The sequence below is a fragment of the Engystomops pustulosus genome, chromosome 3, assembly GCF_040894005.1.
Source record: "Engystomops pustulosus chromosome 3, aEngPut4.maternal, whole genome shotgun sequence".
Classification (NCBI taxonomy): Eukaryota; Metazoa; Chordata; class Amphibia; order Anura; family Leptodactylidae; genus Engystomops; species Engystomops pustulosus.
This window is the reverse complement of record NC_092413.1, coordinates 121,894,777-121,918,330: the sequence shown is the minus strand read 5'-3', so window position 1 is coordinate 121,918,330 and position 23,554 is coordinate 121,894,777. Positions and strand designations below refer to the sequence as shown.

The following is a 23,554-nucleotide window of genomic DNA, read 5'->3' as shown; positions in this document are numbered from 1 at the left end:
TGAGTACACGCATACCCCATATGTGGTGGTAACCTGCTGTATGGGCGCACGGCCGGGCATAGAAGGGAAGGAGGCGCCATCCAGATCAGATTTGCTATGTCACATTGTACAGGCTATAATTTTTTTCTTTTTTTAATGTGGCCCTATAGGGGCTTATTTCTTTTGCCACATGAGATGCACTTTTCTGGTACGTAATTTTGGGGCATCTATAGCTAATTGGTGAGATTTAATTAACTCTTTGTTGGTAGAGGAAATGAAAATCATCACTTTTTAGGAAAATTTTTATGTTTTTTTTTGGTTGTTAACCATACCATAAAAATAGTATATTATTTTTATTCCACGGGTCACCACGATTACGAAAAGACCTCATTTATATAAATTATTTATTTTTTTCCCATTTTTACTGAATAAAAAGTAATTTGGCAAAAATGTTGTTAATTTTAGCATCACCGTCTTTCATATGCATAACTTTTTTATTTTTCGCTTATTTTCACTTATTTTTTGCGAGAAGAATTGTTCTTTTTAGTGGTCTAATTTTAGAGTGCATAACATTTTTTAAAGCACTTTTTAGAGCATTTTTTATAGGGTATTAATTGAAAATTATCTTTTTTTAGCTTTTTTGGGTTTTTTTTTTACGGGGTTCACTTTGCGGTTCTAATATTGATTCTGTTTTATTATGCAGATTGTTACGGACGCAGGGATACCAAATATGTGGGGGTTTTGTGTATTTTATTCAATTGTACTAAAAAAAACCAATTTGGAGAAAATCTTGTTCATTTTAGCATCACCATCTTATGCATAACTTTTTTATTTTTCGGCTGACAAATCTGGTTAGAGTCTTATTTTTGCATGAAGAGTTGTTCTTATAAGTGGGCTTATTTTGGAGTGCATAACATTTTTTAAATCACTTTTTAGAGCATTTTTGATAGGGTATTAATTAAAAATGATCTTTTTTCGGGACGGTTTTTGCAGTATTTTTTCTCCGGCGTTTACCGTGTAGGTCCGGTAACGATTCTGTTTTATTATACAGATTGTTAAGGACGGCAATACCAAATATGCAGGGTTTTTTGTGTTTTTTATACTTTATTAAGTGTTTTTATGAGAAAGTGGCATTTTAGGGGCTTATATTTTAATGTATTTATTTTTTATTTATTCTAATGTGTAGTGTTCAGTGTTTTTCACTTTTTTTTTTTTACTTATACATACTTGAACTTGAACCAGTGATGCTCTGATCACTGGTTCAAGTCCAATACACTGCTCTACAATACTATTTTATTGTAAAGCAGTGTAATCTGTCTGGCATGCTCGCGCATGCTCAGACAGTTTGCAGTCAGACCCGGAAGGGGTCTGACTGCCAGGGAGACTGGGCAGCTCCGGGGCACATGCCAGTCCTCGGAGCTGCCCAGAAGTGGATCGGATCCCCCGGTAAACGGCGCAGGGGATGCGATCCATAGCGCAAACATCCTTACACGCCACGGTCATGCTTGACCGCGGCGTGTAAGGGGTTAACACCCGCGATCAGAGTCGGCTCCGATCGCGGGTGTTAGCGCAGGCTGTCAGCTGTGATAGACAGCTGACAGCCGCTGCTTCTGGTGCCGGCTCCGTTCGTTAGCCGGTGCCAGAAGCAGGACGTTATACTACGTCCCGGTGCGCTAAGCCTGTAGCCCCGGGGACGTAGTATAACATCGTGGTGCGCCTAGGGGTTAACGAGCCAGGCACCTGTGTTATATAACATGACTATGGACCAACTGTTTATCTACAGGAAGTAGATACTTTGGAATTTGCTTAATGTGGACAACCACTTTAAAGGGAACCCGTCACCACTATTTTCACAAATACAGGTAGTGGCAGGTTCCTATAGAGCTCTAGTAACTATCTGACACCCTGCTTGTAGCCAAAAATTGTTCCCCTCAGATCACTATAAAATCAGAGTTATAATCTTGCCTGGTATCTATGCAGCTTTGGAGAGAGTCCACGGGGGGCCAGGGTGACATCATTAAAGGTCCTTGAGCTACTTAATATGAAAACTATACCCCATGTACATATCTGACCACATAAAACAATCAAAGCAGCCTCCATGGACCTCTACTCCTCTCCATGCAGGCTGCTGTGATTTCATGTGATAAAATATGCTGTGATTTCATGACATATATGCTTAGTGTACAGTTCCTAATGCTACAAAAGCTATAGGACCTGCGATGATGTCACCCTGGTCACATGACATTATAGCAGCATACAGAGATAGGGATGGGGAGGAGCTGCTGGATTCAGCCCGAGGAGGCCACGACCACCTGGACTCCATGTAGCCATGCTTAGTTACCAGATAAAACTATAAAGTTGAATATATGGGAATCTCAGGGGCATAATTTTTAGCTACAAGCAGGGTGTCAAATAGTTATTAGAGCTCTATAGGAACCTGTCACTACCTGTATTTGTGAAAATAGTGGTGACTGGTTCCCTTTAATAAACATGCCACAAGATGAGCACAAGTTATGGGAACAAAAAAAAAGTAATATAAAACTGATTTTTACCAAATAATTCCCTGGACAACAGATTTATTGACATTGAGACCCCTTAAATAATCGGTGATAAGTATCTGTAAATCATTTTCACTTTCTAGTTCTTCCACATAAAGTTCAGTAAACCTAAAAACAGGGGGAAAAAAATTTAAATTAACTCTCTGTATTACAATAGTTTCTAAGATTCCAATGCCCAAAGATGGTGAACAACACACACCGCTAGCCTTTTCATTTTTGGTTTTCATTTTTTGCTCCCCACCCTCAAACATATAAAACATAATTTTCCTTGTAAAGAGCTTTTCTACACAACAAATTGACTTTTCCAGTGACGGTATTTAATTACCATACCGCACTGGGAAGCTGGGAAAAAACCTCCAAATGTGGCAAAATTGGTGAAAGGTCTGCAATAAACAACTGTAACCTCTAATTTACCGATTTCTTATTCCAGGCGGTAAATTCCTCTTGCCAACATCTGTAGCTGGATTCATGCAAGCAAATAATCTAAAGTCAGGATGTCGAATAAGAGGCTCTATGCAAAAGGGGAAAAAAAATTGAATAAGCAAGTGTACACTTATCAATAACATTTTACATTGCTTTTATATACGGACGGCAAAGTTGTATCTGGGCTGTGTTTGCCATGGTCGCTTTCATGTTCCAGTTTATACAATGGTATTGGTCTTTGGAAGTTTTTTTTTTCTTGTTCAAAACAAAATTTTTTGATAACTTAAGTGTCATTAACGGCTTGATAACCAAAGGCAAGAATATTTATCCTACTTGGTGGGTTGTTGGCGCATTAGGAGAAGCATATTTATCCTGACAATCAGGTTTGCACTGTCAGCCCGATCAGCGGAAGGAGTAAGGCTGCTATACACAGCATGGGACGGCAAGGAGATCTTTGTGTCAGGTAGTTCAACACTTTAGCCCAATCAAGCTTTATTGCAGCAGCTAAAGAGAGAGACCTCGGAAACAAGGCTTCTGTCACTGCCCCATTCCCCCCTGCAAAGTGATCAAAGGGTGTCCGGGATTGTCATGGCAGCCAGAGGTTAAATATGACCTCTGTTACCGTATTTTTCAGACTATAAGGCGCACTAAAAATCCTTTGATTTTCTCAGAAATCAAAAGGTGCGCCTTATAGTCCAGTGCGCCTTGTATATGAACCGTACTCACAGACAACAGCTGCCTTGAACTGTGCACAGGTCTGCCATCTGCTGGTCATTCATCCTTATATTTATAATCAGATGCACCTTATAGTCCGGTGCGCCTTATATATGAACCTAGACGTTTTACCAGGCATTTGTTGATGGTGCGCCTTATAGTACAAAAAAACTGTACTTCCATGTACAAAGTGCTGGGTCTAATATGCAAATTGTCAGTGACATATACCATTCATTTCAGTTTTATTTTATAAGGGATTAAGGTATCCCAAATGCAAGTTTCCTATTGGGACAGTAAATAAACACCCCAAAAGTGCCCTTTTCCCAATATACTACCAACTAGTGTAATAAAATAAAGTTTGAAAAAAATGGGAATGGCCATCTTCAGCCACCTTGGCTAGGCAGATATTATGTCCACCAGTATTGCGCGAAGAGCATAAACAAAATTTTAAAAAGCAATTCCAAAATGTAAGTGCTTCCTGCCTTCCCAAAAAAATTGTAGTAACCAACTGCCTAACTTATCTTACACCACCTAATAATTATCCATAATTGTACTAATCTACAGAATAATTATTTATTTTAATCTTTTATAAGGTCAGTTTGATTTGTAAAATAAAAACACATACACACACAGCACCCTGCAGGAAAGTTTATACATTTTAAGTATGCTCTTTACCATAAAAATTAGGCCTTTAAAAACTACAACTCTTACTGCAAAGAATAAGCCCTAATATGCCTTTATCATTTTTTTAAATACTTACAGTACATTTTATTGAGTTTTTGCAAGAAACAATACAGACAGGGAAAGTTCAAAGTATTTCAAAGGCACAAGAATCTATGACAACAGTAATTGACAAATAAATATCAAAGCCCAAAGTCTTGAGTGTTGGGAAGAAATAAAATCTGTAGAAGAATATTGAGAGAACTAGATCTCATCAAAGTTCATTGTGCAGTTAAAGATAGTAAGACCATCACTGATGTGCGAAGAGAAATTAGATATAAACACTGAAAAAAGTAGGGAAATAAACTATGGGTCAAATGTCTTAACTTGTACTTCAGGAGGGCTGTACCAAACCACCACTTATCAGGTCCCAGGGAGAACAAACTGCATTGAATAGGTCTAAATAGTTGTGTATGATATATTAATTTTATATAAGAGATACACGTATAGTCCATGGAACAAATGTTGTGGTCAAAAAGATCGGAAAAGATCAAAATTATGACAGAGAGAGTTGACTCTCCCTTCAGTATACACCATTGTGTCTCTTTATGGATCACTGTCATAGGCATGTCAAGTGCGTTATCTTTCATGCACTGTCACATATCCCCTAATGAAGGACCTCCCTCCTTGGTGGGTTTGGAAACGTGTGGGGAAGACTTTTGTAGGCAGTCATAGGGTTGTCTCAGTTTATAGGGAGTTTACGGTACTGTGCTTGTTAGGACGGGAGTTTTTTCTGGGGAACAAGGAAAGAATAGCTACATGGAGATCTGAGATGCAGTGCTTCCATCTTCTCCTAGCTTGGGACCTCCTGTGGCAGCTACACCCTGTCTCCGAACCTACCATACGGGCTCCTGCCCATTGTCATGTAGGAGGCCTTGTGTTTAAGGTGTTAAAACAGTTATGAAATCATAAAGTATAGATACCTGTATCTCCTCTGTCAAGCAAAACAAGTGAGCCTGATGAGCCCTCGAGCAAACCACACAAGCACTCCAGTGTTTCAGCAGCTGCCAAATTTATCTCATCCAACAAAATCCATTCTCCCTTCTTTACAGCTTGAGCTAAAGTGCCCTAAGGAAAAATAAGGAGATTAAACATAATAAAGGCAACAATATTAGTTCCTGTGGAGCTATGACCAATTTTCAGTAATACACATTTGGGCTACACTTGACTTAGAATAGTTATTTTCTTCTCTCCTAACTATAAGTTACTCTATTTAAAGTGATGGTTGTCAAAGTTCTAGTAATAACAAATTATCCCTGGTTTCAATATAATTTTCAAATTTTTACTGAGCACAATTACATTTATTTTTTGTTTTTTTTCAAGGCTAGCTGCACACAAACCTGCTCGGTCCATGTAAACTGACCCGTGTTCTGGTCAGATCCCACAGACTAAGCATGGTGCAGTGGACAGGAGTCCTTGCATCCTAGTGAACTATGCTGCAAGGAGAACCTGCCTGCCGAACCTGCAGCAACAACACTTTAACAACTCTAATACCTCCTGCCTCTAAAAAAAAAAAGTAGCTAGTGCCACATGCTACCGTGAGATAATTAGGGCTGACATTTAATAGTAACCTGATGACCTCCTGATCCCCCAACACACATCTATTAAGTTTACCCATGAAAATTACTTTTCTTCTTTCTTGACAAACAGCTCTTACTTCCCCCTGAGCTGCTTTTCAAAGTGGCTGGCTAAGGAAGCTAAACTGAATCTGTCTCCTTAGGTTTCCAGGTTAAGCATGAAGGGGGATCTGGAACTGCTTCCAGGTTCTCCCTGTTTACTGAGCGATATGGTTTTTAAACCCCTGTGGATCCTTTTCATAAAGGACTGCTCAATCATGAAGTCCTGTTGATGTTTTCTAAACTTGACATGCCACGATCACCTAGAAAAGAAATTGATAATTAGCAGCTCGGAGCGCAGGGACAAAATGTACATCACTCCAAACTGCTAATTATGCTCACCCCCTCTGTTTCGTTACTTCCTTCTCCAACATGAGGGAGGCATCTATCACGATGCAGGCATGAATTCCCGATTCTTGCATGACGTCACCATGGTGGGAGAGGGAGGTGCAGGGGTGTGCATAATTAGCAGCCCGGATCACCGAAAATCTTCTTTGGGCCGCTAATTATAACTTTTTTTCCAGGTGATCCTGGTGTGTCAAGCTTAGAGAAAACCAACGCTGGAATCATCATCAAGAGGAACGTAGGGGAGTATCTGTAAATTTTTATTATTTAAAATTTTTTATTTAAATGTTAGATTTCCTTTAATGCTGGAAACCTCTCCAAGCTATGTTGGATAGGGAACATCCTGAAAATGAGTAATTTTGTCTTAACAAGGATACTTTATAAATTTAACAAATGTAAATCTGAGACAATTCTCTTATGTGGATGCACTGCACTGCTGTACTAATGTAGAGTATAGAAACAACAGAGCTGAAATAGCAAATTATCGCATTAATAATGTGCAATAGAAAATATATTTTGTATCAAAACATACCTCTACAAATGCAAAAAGCACGGCATTTTCAGTCATCCTCATTTGTTGTTGGGCTTGATTGATGCGCAGAGAAAACGCTTCCCATTTTTCTTTTAGCAATGATTCTACCAGAAACATAAGGTATGGATAAAGGAAATAATAATAAACGGAAGCATGCTCTGAAAGAGTGTTGAAGAGCAGTAACCTTGTCTAAAGCATTACATGTGCCAACTCACCAGAGTCTCCACTCTGAACCTTAGCCATGGCATTTTTTAGTACATGTTGCATTAACTTCAGAAGATCCTGCCACCTCTTCTTTTTATAACATGTGTTAATATGGCCCAAAAAAGCAGTGTTTTGTTTCCTTGAGAATGTCTGTGCAAAAAGCTCTTCAAAACCTTCACGCAAAGGTAGCCATATTAGTTTTTGGTCCACAGGCTTGTATCTATAAACCCACAAATTAAATTAAAAAAAAAGTTAAGATTGCTTGTTTTCAATGATCACTATTAAAATGTTATACATTTTATAAGGTCTTACAAATAATGTGATAAATTTAGATGTGCACAATGTATCACATTTTTAATACTATTTGGATAAGCAATGGGTTCAATTTCAATATTTTTTTAATACCAAGACAGAGGTCTCTTCTGCTTTAACTAGAGACCCGTTAAGTCCCTAATGCCTTTAACTGGAAGATATAATGCACTGTGTTACATAAGTGCATTCTATAAGACATGCAAGTGTCCCCTTGTTGGACAAAAAAAATAGAAATAAATTATATATTGTATATAACAATGTGTAAAAATAAATAAATAAATAAAAAAATGGCCTGAGCTTTAACATGGTAAACAGTTGAAGGAGTTAAAGAAAATCTACTTTTTTAAAATTGAGCATGATAAACCAGAGACGCTTGCACTGTGACTGTGGTAATCTTTTTATATTGGTCATCAATGGCCTCCTTCCTTCGAAAATCAGTGTTTAACCAGTCAAGGACCTGGCCCTTTCCTGTATTTTTGATTTTTCACTCCCCACCTTCAAAAATCTAAACTTTTTTATTTTTACACGTAAAGAGCTGTGTGATGGCTTGTTTTCTGCAAGCACCGATCACGGGTGTTACCGGTAAGTCTTTGCTGCAATATGCAGCAAAAGACTTACCGGCTATGGAGAGGGCTCAGCCCGTGAGCCCTCTGCATGCAGCGGGACCTTTATTCACGGCGGGCGGTCGTGAGCCAGTTAAAATGATGCTAATGAACCAGAAGGGCTTTGAGTGACATTAGCAAAGCTTTTCTATGCGGCTGCTTCACAGGCTGTTACGCTTTGCATGAGCACCTCCTCCTTCTGCCTGATGCAATCTCACTCACACTGTCAGAGATTGTGAAACTACAGCAGAGAGGGGCTCTGGTAACTCTCTCCACTGGCTCATTAGCATACTTCAAACAATACTGTAATTGCTTCTAAAATAAACGTTTAGACTATAAAAACAGGAGCATCCAGCACTGCCAGACCCTCTTGACCGATGTAATGAAGATCGGGTGAGGCGCTGACATAGCGATGCACCCAATCTCCCAGAGAGGAGAACATAAGCACCGAAAAATGTCTACTCACTGCCTACAGGACCTGTAGTGATGTCAGAATTCTGACTTATCACATGCTTCCATCCTGTGCTGGGACAGAGTAAGAAGAGGGGGGGGGGGTGTATTCATGTGTACAGTAATTCACAGTGTGTTGCCTATGCGTGAATAGCAGAGCTGTCTGTGTGTTCATGTGTATAGTTGTGCCCAGTGTACTCCTTATGTGTGTATAGCACAACTGTGTGCTCATATGTATAGTAGCTCCCACTGTGTTCCTATAGTGCAGTGGTGGCGAAACTATGGCACGGGTGCCAGATGTGGCACTCAGGCCATCACCCCAGGACAGAGTTCACCAAACAGGACCAAATCCACCAAATCTTCCTGTGGTCCCATGCAACTTTTGAGATGCTGCTCTCAGCGCTATTTTAAAGCGTCACTTCATTGGCTGTTTGAAAATGCAGGAAAAGTGATAAGGTGCTGACAGAACCATCTTTGGAGGTCCTACTGCTGGACCCACCATTCTTCCTCTACAGAGCGACCCTCATTCTTTCAACTGTATTGGTGGCCTTGGGCGGCCGAGACAATTGAAAGATGTGGAAGGACAGGTAGTAATAAGTTACTGCTTAAAATGCCATGTTGGCACTTCACGGTAAATAAGTGGATTTTGGTCGTAGTTTGGGCACTCTGTCTCTAAAAGGTTTGCCATCACTGCTATAGTGTATATTGCAGAGCTGTGTGTGCTTATGTATACAGCAGTGCCAGTCAGTGTGTGTGTATTTGTGTGTGTAACAGTGTCCACTGTGTATAGCAGTGTAGAGTATGTAGCAGTGATGAGAGTGTTCCTACTTCTGTTTGTACAGCTGTGTGTGTAAATGTATGGATGTAGTAGAGCTGTATGAGAAAATGTATGATGTAGTAGATATGTGTGTGCTGTGCTTTTGTGGGACCACCAGGGATATTTTAATTGGTGTAAAACATATTTTTCCTGTTTTGGAAGACTAAATTTAGGGTAGGTCTTATAGTAAGGAGCGACTTCGTCCGAAAAATATGGTAGGCCATGGATAGCGTATATAAAAAGCTTACCACATTCATGGTAAGTGGATCTATGAGCAAGTGTCCCTCTTTTATCATGCTTCATTTTGAGGTTTATTTCCTTTAAGCATCCATTCACTTCAATGGGTGAGTTTCACCTCGAACTTGGATCCGAGTAGTGTATACTGTGTTATTCTCAAAAAGGATCGGATATCATCAAATGCCTCAATTGGTGAGATCTCGGGCGATTCAGAGCAAAAACTGTTGCAGATCAGCTTTCTTTTAATAAAACTGCTGAGAGGAAATTAATAAAAACACAACAGTTTTTCTCTCCAACACTTCTGATAAATTTCCGCCATTCCAATGACTAATGGCAGTCATACTAAATTAAATAAATCTATTGAAAATAGTGGACAAAAGATTTGGTGCAATATTTTATTTTTTTTAAACAAACAGCCAGCCGCATGACTCCTCCGTCAAGTAGTATAGTCTGTCCTAGTCAACCAATTATATATGGAAGCCACAAAAGTTGCAACTCTAGAATCTAAAGTTAGAATATAGTTACCCATTATTATGCAATAAAAGTTTAGTTTTCTAGTGTTTGACTCTATTAGAAGGAATATTCCTCATCATAACCCATGAAGTCATTACACAATTTTACTGTACTAATGTGGGTCAACTAGTGCTATCTACTTACCCGCCTAAAAGATCTGCTGTATCACTCTGCTGGTTCATGTTGACTATGCGAAGACGCTGACCTGTCAAGAAAAGTACATTTATTTTTTGTTCTGTGTATGGAGTAATGGTGCATTTCAAAATACTTTCCCCTGAAGGATCGCCACCCTTTAACTGGCTGTCAACCCTTGTTTTCATGACAATGCCCCTTTGACCTTTACAAAAGGTGCACAATTAAAGGTGCTAAAAGGGGTATTCCCACAAAGACAAAAATCTTAAATGTACTCAGGATAACAAAATAACACAGTGTCAAACAAACAAAAATACAGCATTTATTCACACAGATTTAATACCAACTTTTCTCCATCAGCCCTGGGGTTTACAATTTTGGTTGTCCCTGGATACTACCGTGAATCTTCTGACTATGGTCAGACAAGGCATCTTCTTTTCATGAATAGCTTCTATTGTCTGCACACTGCAGAGCTCTCTCTGCCTCCTGCTCCTGCCACCAAGCAGCCATGAGCAGAGACTCACTCAACTAGCTAAAGGCAAGACAAAGTTTTTATCCAAGAGAGAGGCATATAGCAGAGATGACCCATGTCTGCTATAGGGGAGTTAGCAGAGCCGAGAATGTCATTGTGTTTTATATCCATTTGAAGGATCTCATCTCTTATCTGTTTCATCTCTCTTTTCCCAAGTGTCAGATACTAGTAAAATGTTTAGAAGCTAAATAAAAGTGTAGATAAATCCTGAACCCTGATAATTTAATCACGTTGTCACAGCACATAGCATATCATGGCATAGAGGGATCATGAAGTGTCTGCTTAGAGAGTCTACGCCCACACTCTGGAATCTTACACTGACCTTAACCGAATTATAGGATCTAAAACAGCAATAAAACGTAAAATTGTAAAGTAATTTTTAACCCCTCTATCTCTATTGTGTAAAAATCACTAGGGGATCAAAATTTGATAACTTTCTTTCTTGGGCAAACCCTTTTAAAACAACTATACCTGCAACGTGAGCAAGATACTGAATGGTAGATGTTTTTCCTGTGCCAGTTTCACCAACAAGTAATACAGGTTCTGCTTTATTAACGCACACTGCAATCTGTTCAATTAATATTGATGATGGACGTGTAGCAGCAAACGTTATCTTGTCTCTGGAAAAATATACATTACTGAAATTGAAGCACAAAACATTAAAAGTACAGAGAAATATAAACAAAAATATACATCAGAGCTGCTTGACCTGATATCCCATGGCACTGGCACTCTTCAGTGGTTGCTACCATTTTTGAATGGGCACAGGAGATGCAGATTTTCTGCATGGAGGAGTTTGTCAGCTGAGGCAGTCTGCACCCAGGAGAAGTTTTTAAGGCTACCTCAACCATGGCCCCTGTACTCTCCATCCATTAAAGCTCCAATTGCTATTCCCAAATCCACTTAAGATCTGATTGTCATGGCGTATTTGAGCCAGGAATTGTACTGTTTCCCCTCACATTGATCCACCCCTCCTCCCTTCACACTTTCCTACGCCCCTTACCCATTAGTTTGTTTTCTATTATTATAGATTTTATATATCTCCTGATCACCGATTTGGCCATTAATGTGGCTGAAACTAGATACTTCAGAATCATAAAAAGCCATTAGATAATGGATTTGGGGAGCAGTAGGTGTTAGCCTTCAGTTGATAAGTCTTAAATTCTCCCCTCTTGGAGTGCTCAATGCTCACCTGGCTTGAAGTAGTAACTCTGCTTAAAGTGTAACACTCATTCTGAGCAAAAAAAAACAAAAATACATAATTCTACTCCAGGTGTCCCTGAGAATCATTCCTCAAAGTATTTTGCAACTCCTTTATTACCTTTTTTGGCCCATAGCAACCATGGTTTTCACTACAACCAGCAAGAAGGAGGGGCGGGGCCTGCCTTCTGTCACCTCATCACAAGCACCTGCTGTTGACCAATGAAACCATAGCTATCATATCTATCTATCCATCTTATATCTATCCCCTTCACAGCGGATATATCCACCACAGAGCTATAAAAAGTGTATGAGGAGGGCTCACGGGCTGAGCCCTCTTCATAATGAGATGGGCTTTTGCTGCTTATTGCACTGATAGAGGATGTCAACCTTTTCTCTGCCGGCGGCACTTAAAACATGCACGGCATAGGCGACGCCATGTTTCTTCCAATCGTCGCTCCCCTGAACGTCATCAGGGGCGGCTATCGGTTGCCATGACAGCCTCGGGTCATTGTCAGACCAGAGGCTGCATGGTTTATGCAGATTCTTCTTCTTCTTTATGCAGATGAATCATATGTAAAAACGCCATATACAGCAATACAGCATGGTTTATGCAGATGACTCTTCTTCTCTATGCAGATGAATCATATGTAAAAACGCCATATACTGCAATACAGTAGCATTACAGTATTTGCTAGGAACGATCGGACCATCTAGGGTTAATGTAATGTTAAAAAAGTTTAAAAATGTAAAAAATTAATAGAATATAAAAAATTCAAATCACCCCTGCTTTCCCTAGAACAGATATAGAAAATTTAAATCAGTAAAAATCGCAAACACAATAGGTATCCCGCATCCCAAAATGCCCGTATTAAAACGCAATAAAACCTATATAAATTTGGCATCACCGCGATCGCTCCGAACCAAAGAATAAAGTAGAGGTGTTATTTGGAGCGCAGAGTGAAAGTTGTAAAAACTGAGCCCACAAGAACATTATGCACATGCATTCCCCCCCCCCCATTTTTCCACATCAGGAATTTTTTTCTTCTGCCAAGTTTAGGTGTTTGGTAACTACATTAGTTCGTGTTCCTGTCAGACCATAACTGCTGGAGCACTGAGCCATGAGGTGAACAGCTCATTGCAGGGAGAGAAAAGGGGGAGTGTCTCTAGCTCAGTAGTCTGCAGTGAAGACGGAAATGTGGCTAGCAACAGCAATATGAGACATCACTGACATCTAGGGGAAGTCTGCAGAATACAAGAGGAAGGAGCAAGATTCAGGTAACTAATCCAATTGCAAAAAGTTTTTTGAATTGACTGTTACTCTTGAAGAACCATAAGTGCAATCTTCGTACTGTGCCCTTTAGAATTGTTACCTTTGTCCACTCTATTGTTCAAGTTTCTTGTCCACCTGTTTCCATTCTATTTTGGATTATTGTTATCTACTATTGTTATTGTTTTATGTATCTGTGTATATAAACTTGATTAAAGCATAAAAAAAAATACTTAAATCAATGCCTATGTTACCATTTACTAATTCTAATACCATGGGCATTAAAACCTTCCATTTTACTGTATTGTTGCTCGCGGCGTGCACCGCCAGCCTAGCAACGGGTCCAGTCAGTCAATGGGAACAGTGGACGGGTACGTGTGGAGGTAATGGCTATTCACAACAGTTGTGCTCTGTCTCCTGAGGGTAAGCCTAATACAGCAAGCAGAAGCGAAGAAATGGAGTGGCACTCACCGTTTTTGTGAAAGCACAATTACTTTATTCTTGGTTCACATAGGTACACAGGGGGGCACACAGAGCCGCAGAGCCGACGGGCCGTTTCGCGCCAGCCGGCGCTTTCTCAAGGCAGTGACGACGCATGCGCGCGCCTTGCCGGATATAAAGGGGAGGACGCGCGCGTCATCATGGTAACAATAAACAATCAATTAAAACATATTCTACTGTTATTGGTTACACAAACCCAAACAAGAATAATAGATAGACTATGTGGGTATATAGAGGTCCATTTAGCAGTAGAGATAAGGTGATGCATATATGGGTGATAGGTCCAGATGTAGACCATACTACCTGTTAAAAACATACCTAAACGGGGACACAATGCTGCTATAGTAGGTAACATACTAGGAAAAAGAATATTCTAAAAGGACTCGTGGGGGCAACGTGGTCCTCATGAGCAGGGACTACTATGTGAAAGAGGCTATGAGACAGCTGCAGGACAGGTCCACGTACACACCCTTGGAGAGTAACCCTGTCGTTGGATTTCAATCTAAACTTAGAGATTTCCTTAGATGGAGTGTGAGTCATGGTGTCCTGTCTGAGCGCACTGCAGAAAAACTCCTTCCTACTAGCCCCAAATACCCGTGCTGGTATTTCTTACCCAAAGTGCACAAAACCCTCATAAATCCCCCCGGCCGCCCTATAGTGGCGGGCATCGGCTCTTTATTTGAGCCTTTGTCCCAATTTTTAGATTGGCTGCTACGCCCCTTGCTCCCTGACATTCCATCCTATTTGAAGGACACTAATGCCTTCCTAGAGGTTATTCACGATACACAGTGGCTGGAGGGGTACCATCTGGCATCAATTGATGTCGAAAGCCTATATACACGTATCCCACAAGAACTCGGGGTGGAGAGCGTTCGGGACGTACTTATCAATGCAGGCCAAGGGGATACGTACATCGACTTTGTATGTAAGGGACTCCGTCTTGTCCTATCTCATAATGCTTTTACCTTTGATGGCAGGTGGTATGCCCAAAATACGGGCACTGCAATGGGCACCCCAGTAGCCTGTACCCTTGCCAACATTTTTTTGGCTTGCTTTGAAGGACGCTACATTTTTTCTTTGGAGAATCCGTATGCCACCAGGTTAAAAGCATTCCACAGATATGTGGACGATATTTTCATTGTATGGGAGGGGGACGAACGTTCCTTTTTGGACTTTGTCGAGCACTTAAATGGGATCAACCAGATGAACATGAAATTCACCGCAGTCTTCGGGGGCCTGGAGCTAGATTTTTTGGACGTGAAGGTTAGAGCAGTGGACGGAAAACTCTGCACTTCGGCTTATAGAAAACCTACGGCCACCAATGCACTCCTCCACTATAGTAGTTACCATCCCCAACACACCAAGGAGGGCCTCCCCTACAGCCAGTTCCTGCGCCTTAGGAGGCTTAATAGCGAGGATAGCCACTTTTCCATGCAAGCCGAGGAGCTACGAGCCAGGTTGTTGGAACGTGGATATCCTGCCCCCTTAATTGAAAAAGCCCGACGTAGGGCTGAAACCATCCCCCGGGATAGACTCTTTAAAACCAAGAGAGGCCCACATCGAAAAGAAGGGAAGGATGAGGAGAGACGTTTCGTCTTTACCTTTGATTATAGCCCATGTGAGCATGTTATTAGATCAGCTATTTACAAGCATTGGCATATACTCGGGCAGGACCCGCAGCTAGTCGAACTCGCTGCCCACAGACCCATGGTAGCTTTTAGAAAATGCACCACCCTGAGGGACAATCTAGTCCGGAGCAGGTACTCTTCTCCCCGCGATGACTGGTTACAAAAAAGGGACCCCCAAGGGTAATTTCAAGTGTGGGTCTTGCCGCCACTGTAGCTCCAACAGTCAGGCCAAATATATTACATTTGGAGGTGTCACCCAACGGGTCAACACCTTCATTTCTTGCAGATCCACTTTTGTTGTTTACGTGATCTCCTGCCCCTGTCAAAGATACTACATTGGCAAAACGATCCGGAGCCTCTTCACGAGATTTAGGGAACACAAAAGATCTATAATTACAGGTAATGGTTGCCCTCGACTGATCGAGCACATTAGACAGCAACACAATGGGGACCCTGAGGTTTTAAGGTTCGCAGGCATAGAGAGGGTGAATTGTAGCCCTGAGGGTGGGGACCGTGCTCTTAACCTCCTACGCCGAGAGAGTAGATGTATCATGAAGTTCGGGGCCATGGGGGCTTTAGGTCTTAACGACCGTAATGACATGAAAGTCTTTTTGTGAGTCCTTTTAGAATATTCTTTTTCCTAGTATGTTACCTACTATAGCAGCATTGTGTCCCCGTTTAGGTATGTTTTTAACAGGTAGTATGGTCTACATCTGGACCTATCACCCATATATGCATCACCTTATCTCTACTGCTAAATGGACCTCTATATACCCACATAGTCTATCTATTATTCTTGTTTGGGTTTGTGTAACCAATAACAGTAGAATATGTTTTAATTGATTGTTTATTGTTACCATGATGACGCGCGCGTCCTCCCCTTTATATCCGGCAAGGCGCGCGCATGCGTCGTCACTGCCTTGAGAAAGCGCCGGCTGGCGCGAAACGGCCCGTCGGCTCTGCGGCTCTGTGTGCCCCCCTGTGTACCTATGTGAACCAAGAATAAAGTAATTGTGCTTTCACAAAAACGGTGAGTGCCACTCCATTTCTTCGCTTCTGCTTACTGTATTGTTGCCCTCGGGATGCAGATATAGTTAAAAGCTGTGGTATTGCTCACCGCACTAATTGCCTTGTGTAATGAAAAACCAAAATGGAGTCGAAGATACAGCATGTCTTCTCTTTAAAAGACAGTTCATGTAACCTTATTTCAATTATGAATGAACCCAAGTCAACATAGCTTATCCTCATTAGACACTCTGGGGCAGATTTATCAAGCAGTCTGAAAGTCAGAATATTTCCAATTGCCCATGGCAACCAATCACAGCTCCCCTTTAAAATATTCATGAGCACTGGTGAAATGAAAGCTGAGCTGTGATTGGTTGCCATGGGCAACTGGAAATATTCTGACTTTCAGACTGCTTGATAAATCTGCCCCTCTGTTAGGTATCACATATTTCTGGGATGCGTCCATCTCCTTGGTTGCTTTCCAATGGAAATTTGCCACTTTCATGGGAAACTATACCATTAGGAGAATAATGAGAAACATGTGCATACACATGTTTTTCCACATAGTTTGGTGACGCAGACATAGGGTATAAAAACTCAGGACTATCACCTAGTGGCAGAATTGAATGGAATAGAATAGAACAGAATAGAATTAAACAGATGAGAACAGAACAGATTTGAAAGCTAGCTATATACTGTTGCGCTTTGCATCTCTGCGGGACGCCAGAAGAACAAACCTGATGCTACCTGTCAATACCAGTCATTCTACTGCTTGGTGATAGTCCGTGAAGACCCCTACCTGCCGGAAGGTCATCAATGATGCTGGACAGAGTTGTAAGTTGATAAGCCCGTGAAGATTTGTGTGCCGGAGCTCATCAATGAAAGTTGACAGTGTTGTGAGTGTAACATTTTATTTAACTCTTTATGTACTTTTGTACTGCAATAAACCTTTTAAATATTGTTGACTGTGTAATTTTTCTTGTTTTATTACACGAAATCCAAAAGAACCTGTCAATCTTTGTAACACACCTTGTTTGCACTTTGTAATAACTAAGTGGGTTTTGGTTGTAGTTTGGGCGCTTGGTCTCTAAAAGATTCACCGTCAATGTCCTCTATAAATTAACTGAACAACACAGACTCTCCACAAGTGGGGCAGGAACTAAAAGCACTGATGATGATTAAGATTATTAAATTAAGTCCTGTTTTTGAATGTTAGCCTCGCCTGAGAATAAGCATATTACAACATACCTGTGAACATGAACACTCTCAGTTTGTTTTCTAAGCATTTCAACTCTACCAACCGAAACATCCAGTTCTCGCACTACAATCTCTGGTTTGTAAAGCCGACAATAAAATTCTGCCTTTAGAACAACAAGTAAATAAAACAAAGTTAGTCACATTAGATCCCAATTTCTAAATGGTGAGCAAGAAATTATCAAGAAAACATTTACTAAAGACAATACATGAAGGAATATATTGATTTTGTAATAAAGTGTGTTATGAAGCTTTATTGATAATCCTTGGTCCAATTACAGCAAAAAATTTTAAAACTCCAATTGTCACTGGGGGAAATTTTTTTTGTCGTCTGGATTTACAATGATAAATATACAGTTTCGACTTGCATACAAAATTCAACATAAGAACAAACCTATGGAACCTATCTTGTATGTAAACTGGGGTCTGCCTGTAGATTCAGCTCACCTTTTGCTTAGAAATGTTTAGTTTGCTGCCAATTACTTCTGCCATCTTAAGTCTGACCGCAGGTGAGGAGAGCATTGCTGTGAAGCAGTCTAAAGCCTAAAAAGTAAGCATCAGGAAAAATAATGTATATTATTCTATTCTACTAGCAAATGCAAAAAACAAATTTAAAGATCACAGGTTTGGAAACACTTTACCTCATTAAATATATTTAAAGCGGAGCTCACTGAGGAACTGTCAAAACTGTACACAATTCGGCTGCTCCATTTCAACAAGTCTCTATGCAAGCAAAAAGCAAAACAAAATCAACATTTCGTTTTTATGCTGCACAGTTGCCAACATACGGTTAAAGGAGAAAGTGAAGGGGTTAAAACAAAATAGAGATCTACAAATAGTAATATTTTCTGACAATACATTCATTTTATGGGCACACAGCTGAGCATAAAATGGAAGGAGCACTGTTCAGAGCAGATTTGCATCATCACATTGATACAATTATCACATTGTATTGTAATTTTTTTTATGTAGACATATAGAGATGCACTTTTCTGGTACATAATTTCGAGGCATCAATTTTTGGTAAGATCTTTTTTCTTTAGTTTTTTTGCTCTTCACCATTCTCTGGTCTCTATGATTACGGAGATACCTCATTAAAAAATATTTTTTTTCACAATTTTATTGAATAAAAACCAATTTGGAAAAAGTCGTGTTCATTTTATCACCGTCTTATCAAATACATAACATTATGTTAACTAATAGAATGTTCAGAAGCTAAATGAAGGTGTATATAAACCCTGTGTGTATTAACCCTAAACACATTGTCAGCAAACAGCATCTCATACAGGACAAGGGGATCATAACATGTCTGCATAGTGAGTCCCTGTCCACACTCTGGAATATTACACTGACCATATGAATTATATGAGCTATATCACTAAGTAAAATGGCAAAGCAAGGGGGTTAAAAATGATCTTTATTGTGTAAACATCACTAGGGGATTTAGAATTTGAGAAGATTCTTTCGCGAAAACCCCATTAAGGAGACTTTGCCAATTAATGCCACACACAAAGGGAGACTAGGGAAAAAAAATTATCAACGTATCTACGCCAAATACCGGCATGGAAGAGTTAATAAAGCCCCCCTGTATCAGAGAGATGTAAAGACAGTAGCTTCAGATAATGCTTAGTTCTTCTTTTACAGAAAGGAGAGAGACACTCTGGTGATGAGCTACCATTGTTTCTCCCCAGTTTATATATTGTCCCCTGCATGAATTGATACAAAAGAATTCTTGTTGTAGGAAACAATGGCAGCTCATCATCAGAGTTCTCCTCCTGTGTATTTATCTACCTCTTCCATTCCTGCCTGCACTGGCCGGGTGTCGGAGAGGGGGCGGTCTAGAGTGTGCAGGAGGATGAGAACAGTCCTGGCCCATGCTGCTGCGATTGGTGAGCGGTTCTCCTGCCTGTCACCTTCTGATATTGCTCCACTAGTAACGATCCCTCATTTTACCACAACCTGTTGATATTGCAGTGCATGGTGGAAGAAGAAAGTTATGTCTATAGTAATTAGTAGCATTGAGACTTATTGGCGACATGAGCTTTCAGCCCACTGGGAACTCTTCTGGTGGAATGAATTGCCTGTCAGCCCCTGGCTACACCTACATACAACTAGTTAAATGTCTTGCAACAACAAAGCTTTAAGGATTTAAAAGAATCAATGATATTTTTAAGACCCAGTTCACATCTGTTAGGTCTGCAGTCTTTTCCTTAGTTATTTTGAAGCAAAACCAGATGTAGAAGAACACACAGAACAAGTGCATTATACCTTAAGGGAACCTGTCACCTGGTTCCTATGGGAAGTATTAGGTAAATTTGCCTTTGGGCAGTATTTCGTCAAATCTCTGTACAGTGAACCTAGAGCAAAGCTTATTGTGAACAGTGTTGGTTCCAAAAGTTTAAGGCTTTCTAGAGGGACAAGACGGGTGCCACCTATCCCCTCTTTGCCATTTTTGTTGAACTCCTAGCCATTATGATTAGATCTAAAAAGAACATAAGAAGAGGGGGAGAGGTGGAAGCACAGACAAATTATATATGTATGCAGATGATATTCTTCTCTGTCTGGCAGACTCTCCAACCTCTGTTGCATTGGTAATGGAGCTAAATTGTGAATTTGGATATTTTGCGGGGCTCGATATTAATTGGAAAAAATCCTGCTTGCTACCAATAGGATGTGATGGTAAAGAATTAGTGGAAAGTGAAATACTACTGTGTAAAGGTACCTTTAGGTACTTAGGAGTAGTTGTCTCCACAGACATATGGAATATGATTTATTCCATTTGAAGCCTCTTAATTCTTCGCGAGGAATAGAATACATGGCTGGGAAAAGATCTCTCTTTAGCTGATAAAATTGTACTTGGGAAAATGATTTTACTCCCTCAGATATTGTTTTCTTCTCAGCTTGCACAACACTTTTTTTTTTTTTATTTAAAGACCATTGAGGCACTACTCAGTGAGCCAATTTGGGGCAGAAAAAGAGTTTAGGATCAAATTAATGTATGGGCACAAATCCATTGAGGAGGGAGGTCTGAACCTGCCCCTTTTCTATGGAGATTATTTAGTAAATGTACAGGATGAAAGGGTGGAAAGACAGAATAGAACTAAAAGCGTTAGTGAGGAAGTAGTTTACCCTAAACACATTTTTGAAACGGGGGGCAAGTGTAAAGGCAGGGATAACAGAAGCAACCACAGCAATGTGTAAAAGCTGGAAAGCTGTTACGAGTGTGCTACATATTGAAGGTATCATGGAAAATACTCCGCTATGGCGTAACCTAGAGCTCCCAACCCTGGATAATACATCAGATGTTAGGTTTGGGGTAATTAAGGGAATTCACTGTTTTTCACAAGTAAGAGAAGATAATGTGATTAAAGATTTTGATTTTTTTCAAACAAAAATCATCATTAAGGGATGTAGATTTCTTACGATATTTACAGGACAAGATCAGCACGCAAAAATGTAAGAATTGACACGCATCAATTTATAGTTTATTAAAAGCACAATGTATAATAAGGGTACACTTTCAATAATATATACAAAATTGGTTAAAGGCTACTGACACAGATCGGGAGGGAAAAATGGGTAGGTCCAATTTCGGGGGAGGAGTGAAGGGGAATATATAGGAATGTTAAAGGGGTTGTCCGAGTTCTTTAAAAAAAGCTAAAAGTGGCCGGGACAGGGCTGCTTAAAAAAAATAAAGATGTACTTGCCTCCCGGTGCCCTCCCGACTCAGTTCCGGCCGGACCCGACAACCTTCCGGCCCCCATACACAATGCTGTGTATAGGGACGGATAGGCGTGCCCGGCCACGGCCGTCCGGAAGCTGAATCCAGCGCTGCTCCGGCGGCCATGTTTGTTTACATGGCGCCCGGACCGGAGCGACAGCAGCGCTGGATACGGGAGGGCACCGGGAGGTAAGTACATCTTTATTTTTTTAAAGCAGCCCTGTCCCGGCCACTTTTAGCTTTTTTTAAAGAACTCGGACAACCCCTTTAAGAAAGGGTCGATTAATGAAAATAACAGATATATCCAAATAAAGATATGCTTTACTACTCACCTGTAGTAGAACTCTGCAAAATGAAAATTAGGGACTCCTCTAAATGTTACAAATGTGAAAATGTTACTGCGGATTTTGTGCCTATAATCTGGTCCTGCCCTAAAATTTGTAAATTCTCGACAGAAATATTTGAATGAATCAATAAGGTTCTGCTAACATCCTTGGCCCCTAAAATGCATATGGCAATTATTGGGAGAATTAGGATTGCAGCTATAGAAGAAATAAATCAAGCCTTGATGTTAAAGGAAACTACCACTTTCCAATAGTACTTCTAAGCAGCAAATACCGTGCACCAGCTCAGGGTGAGCTGGTGCCCGAGCATATCTTCGTTATGTTCATAAACCACTGTAATGCTTTTAAACACTATAGTAATCTTTATATTGGAAGCAACTTCTGTGCACGGTGATACGCGCTTGGCGCACGATGCGGGCGACCGTGCGCACTTGACGTCACCAGCTCTTCCTATTCAGGTGCACGCACGGTCGCGTGCATGGTACTATTTGAAAGTGGTATGTTTCCTTTAAGATTAATGACAATAGCCAAAATCATTACTGGTATAATTTGACAATGAAAATAAAGCAATATGAAAAAAAAAAAACCCATGCAGAAAAAATAGAAAATATCCCGAAATTAATCAAAATATGGGGGAAATGGACATGGAAGGATAGTTTGGCTATATTGTGTTGTTTTGTTTCCTCTCTCTGGTCAACTGGGTGGGAATGGGTGGTAGGGAACGGGCTAATATTGTTAAATAATGTATGTGTTTAAGAAAAAGGCAGGCAGAATAGTTACATATTACACCTGCTTGGCACATTGGCCTTTCTGCCTTCTCTAAGCATTTGCATGACATTATAATTGTTTGTTATAACTTACCTTACAACCCAACAGTATCCTCTGTGTAGTCCCAGGTGTTGTCCTCTGGTTTGGATGCATTTCTCAGGCCCCACTTTTGTGCTCCTGTACAGCTCCTCCCTCCCCCACTGAGGTCAGTTCACCAGACTATGAGCTGTGAAGGAACAGGAGGGAGGAGCTGTACAAGAACACAAATGGGGGGGGGGCTGAGAACTGAGGAGTGAGGAGCACAGACAAGTCACGTATTGTTTTTTTAAATGCATCCAAACCAAAGGCCAAACCCTAGGACTACACAGAGGATTGTCAGGAAGCAAGGTAAGATATAACACACAATTATATTGTAATGTAAATGCTCAAAAGCAAAAAAAGACTTAGGTTACAGGAGCCCATTACAGCTGCAATGCACATGTGTGTAGTGAAAATGAGGTCACTGGTGACAGGTTCCCTTTACTTCTGTATGGTAGCTGGAAAGAGTTGCTGCTGTTCTGTGTGTGAAAACAGATTTGAACTGGTACGGAATTTGATGGCCTATCCTTTTTTCATTAATATCTATTTATTTTTGCTTTGAACATTATACCACCATGATAAATCAAAGTACAGAAATAATAGAAAAATATACAGAAACAGAAGAATCAGGAAATGTTGTGAAGGATAAAAGCTTGTAACATGTACAACAGATTTCTAGTTCCCTGGCTGTACAAAGTTCAAAAATAAGAAGTGAACATTTACATCAATAGATAAAAACCATATTAGGAGTACTAAACTAAGGCAATGATGCTTCGGTTATTTAAACAATAAGCTACAGATCCCAAAATCAACTGAAAATATGTGGTGAAAATATGCAAATCGGTTTTCCATGAAGGGATAAGGAAAACTAAGCCTCTTTTAGCTACCTTGTAAGGCAGCTCATATGACATCAAGATTGACCTTCTGAAAGCCTAATGACATGATGCAGGATTAAGACCAAACCATTATATCTATTCCAAATTTCCCATCATGGAAAACCTATTCGCATATTTTCTCAGAATTCCATGCTGGAGCGTCAATGGCTGCAAGTCTCCACACACCTACAAGGCGGCCTTAATTGGCAGTCTCCGTGAGGAGA

At 40.3% G+C, this 23,554-nt stretch overlaps 1 protein-coding gene across 2 annotated transcripts in view; it reads right to left on the bottom strand.

Moving 5' to 3' along the window:
- Positions 1 to 23,554, bottom strand: part of MDN1 (midasin AAA ATPase 1) — a 178,012-nt gene that overhangs the window by 123,218 nt on the left and 31,240 nt on the right. For both annotated transcript variants that reach the window (XM_072141954.1, XM_072141952.1), the window contains exons 11-20: positions 18,186 to 18,267; positions 17,992 to 18,087; positions 17,539 to 17,651; positions 11,158 to 11,306; positions 10,167 to 10,227; positions 7,103 to 7,311; positions 6,888 to 6,991; positions 5,318 to 5,462; positions 2,952 to 3,048; positions 2,532 to 2,645 (exon numbers count right to left, since the gene is read on the bottom strand). In XM_072141954.1, the coding sequence (XP_071998055.1) occupies positions 2,532 to 2,645; positions 2,952 to 3,048; positions 5,318 to 5,462; positions 6,888 to 6,991; positions 7,103 to 7,311; positions 10,167 to 10,227; positions 11,158 to 11,306; positions 17,539 to 17,651; positions 17,992 to 18,087; positions 18,186 to 18,267 (1,170 nt within the window). The remainder of the gene's footprint in view (positions 1 to 2,531; positions 2,646 to 2,951; positions 3,049 to 5,317; positions 5,463 to 6,887; positions 6,992 to 7,102; positions 7,312 to 10,166; positions 10,228 to 11,157; positions 11,307 to 17,538; positions 17,652 to 17,991; positions 18,088 to 18,185; positions 18,268 to 23,554) is intronic.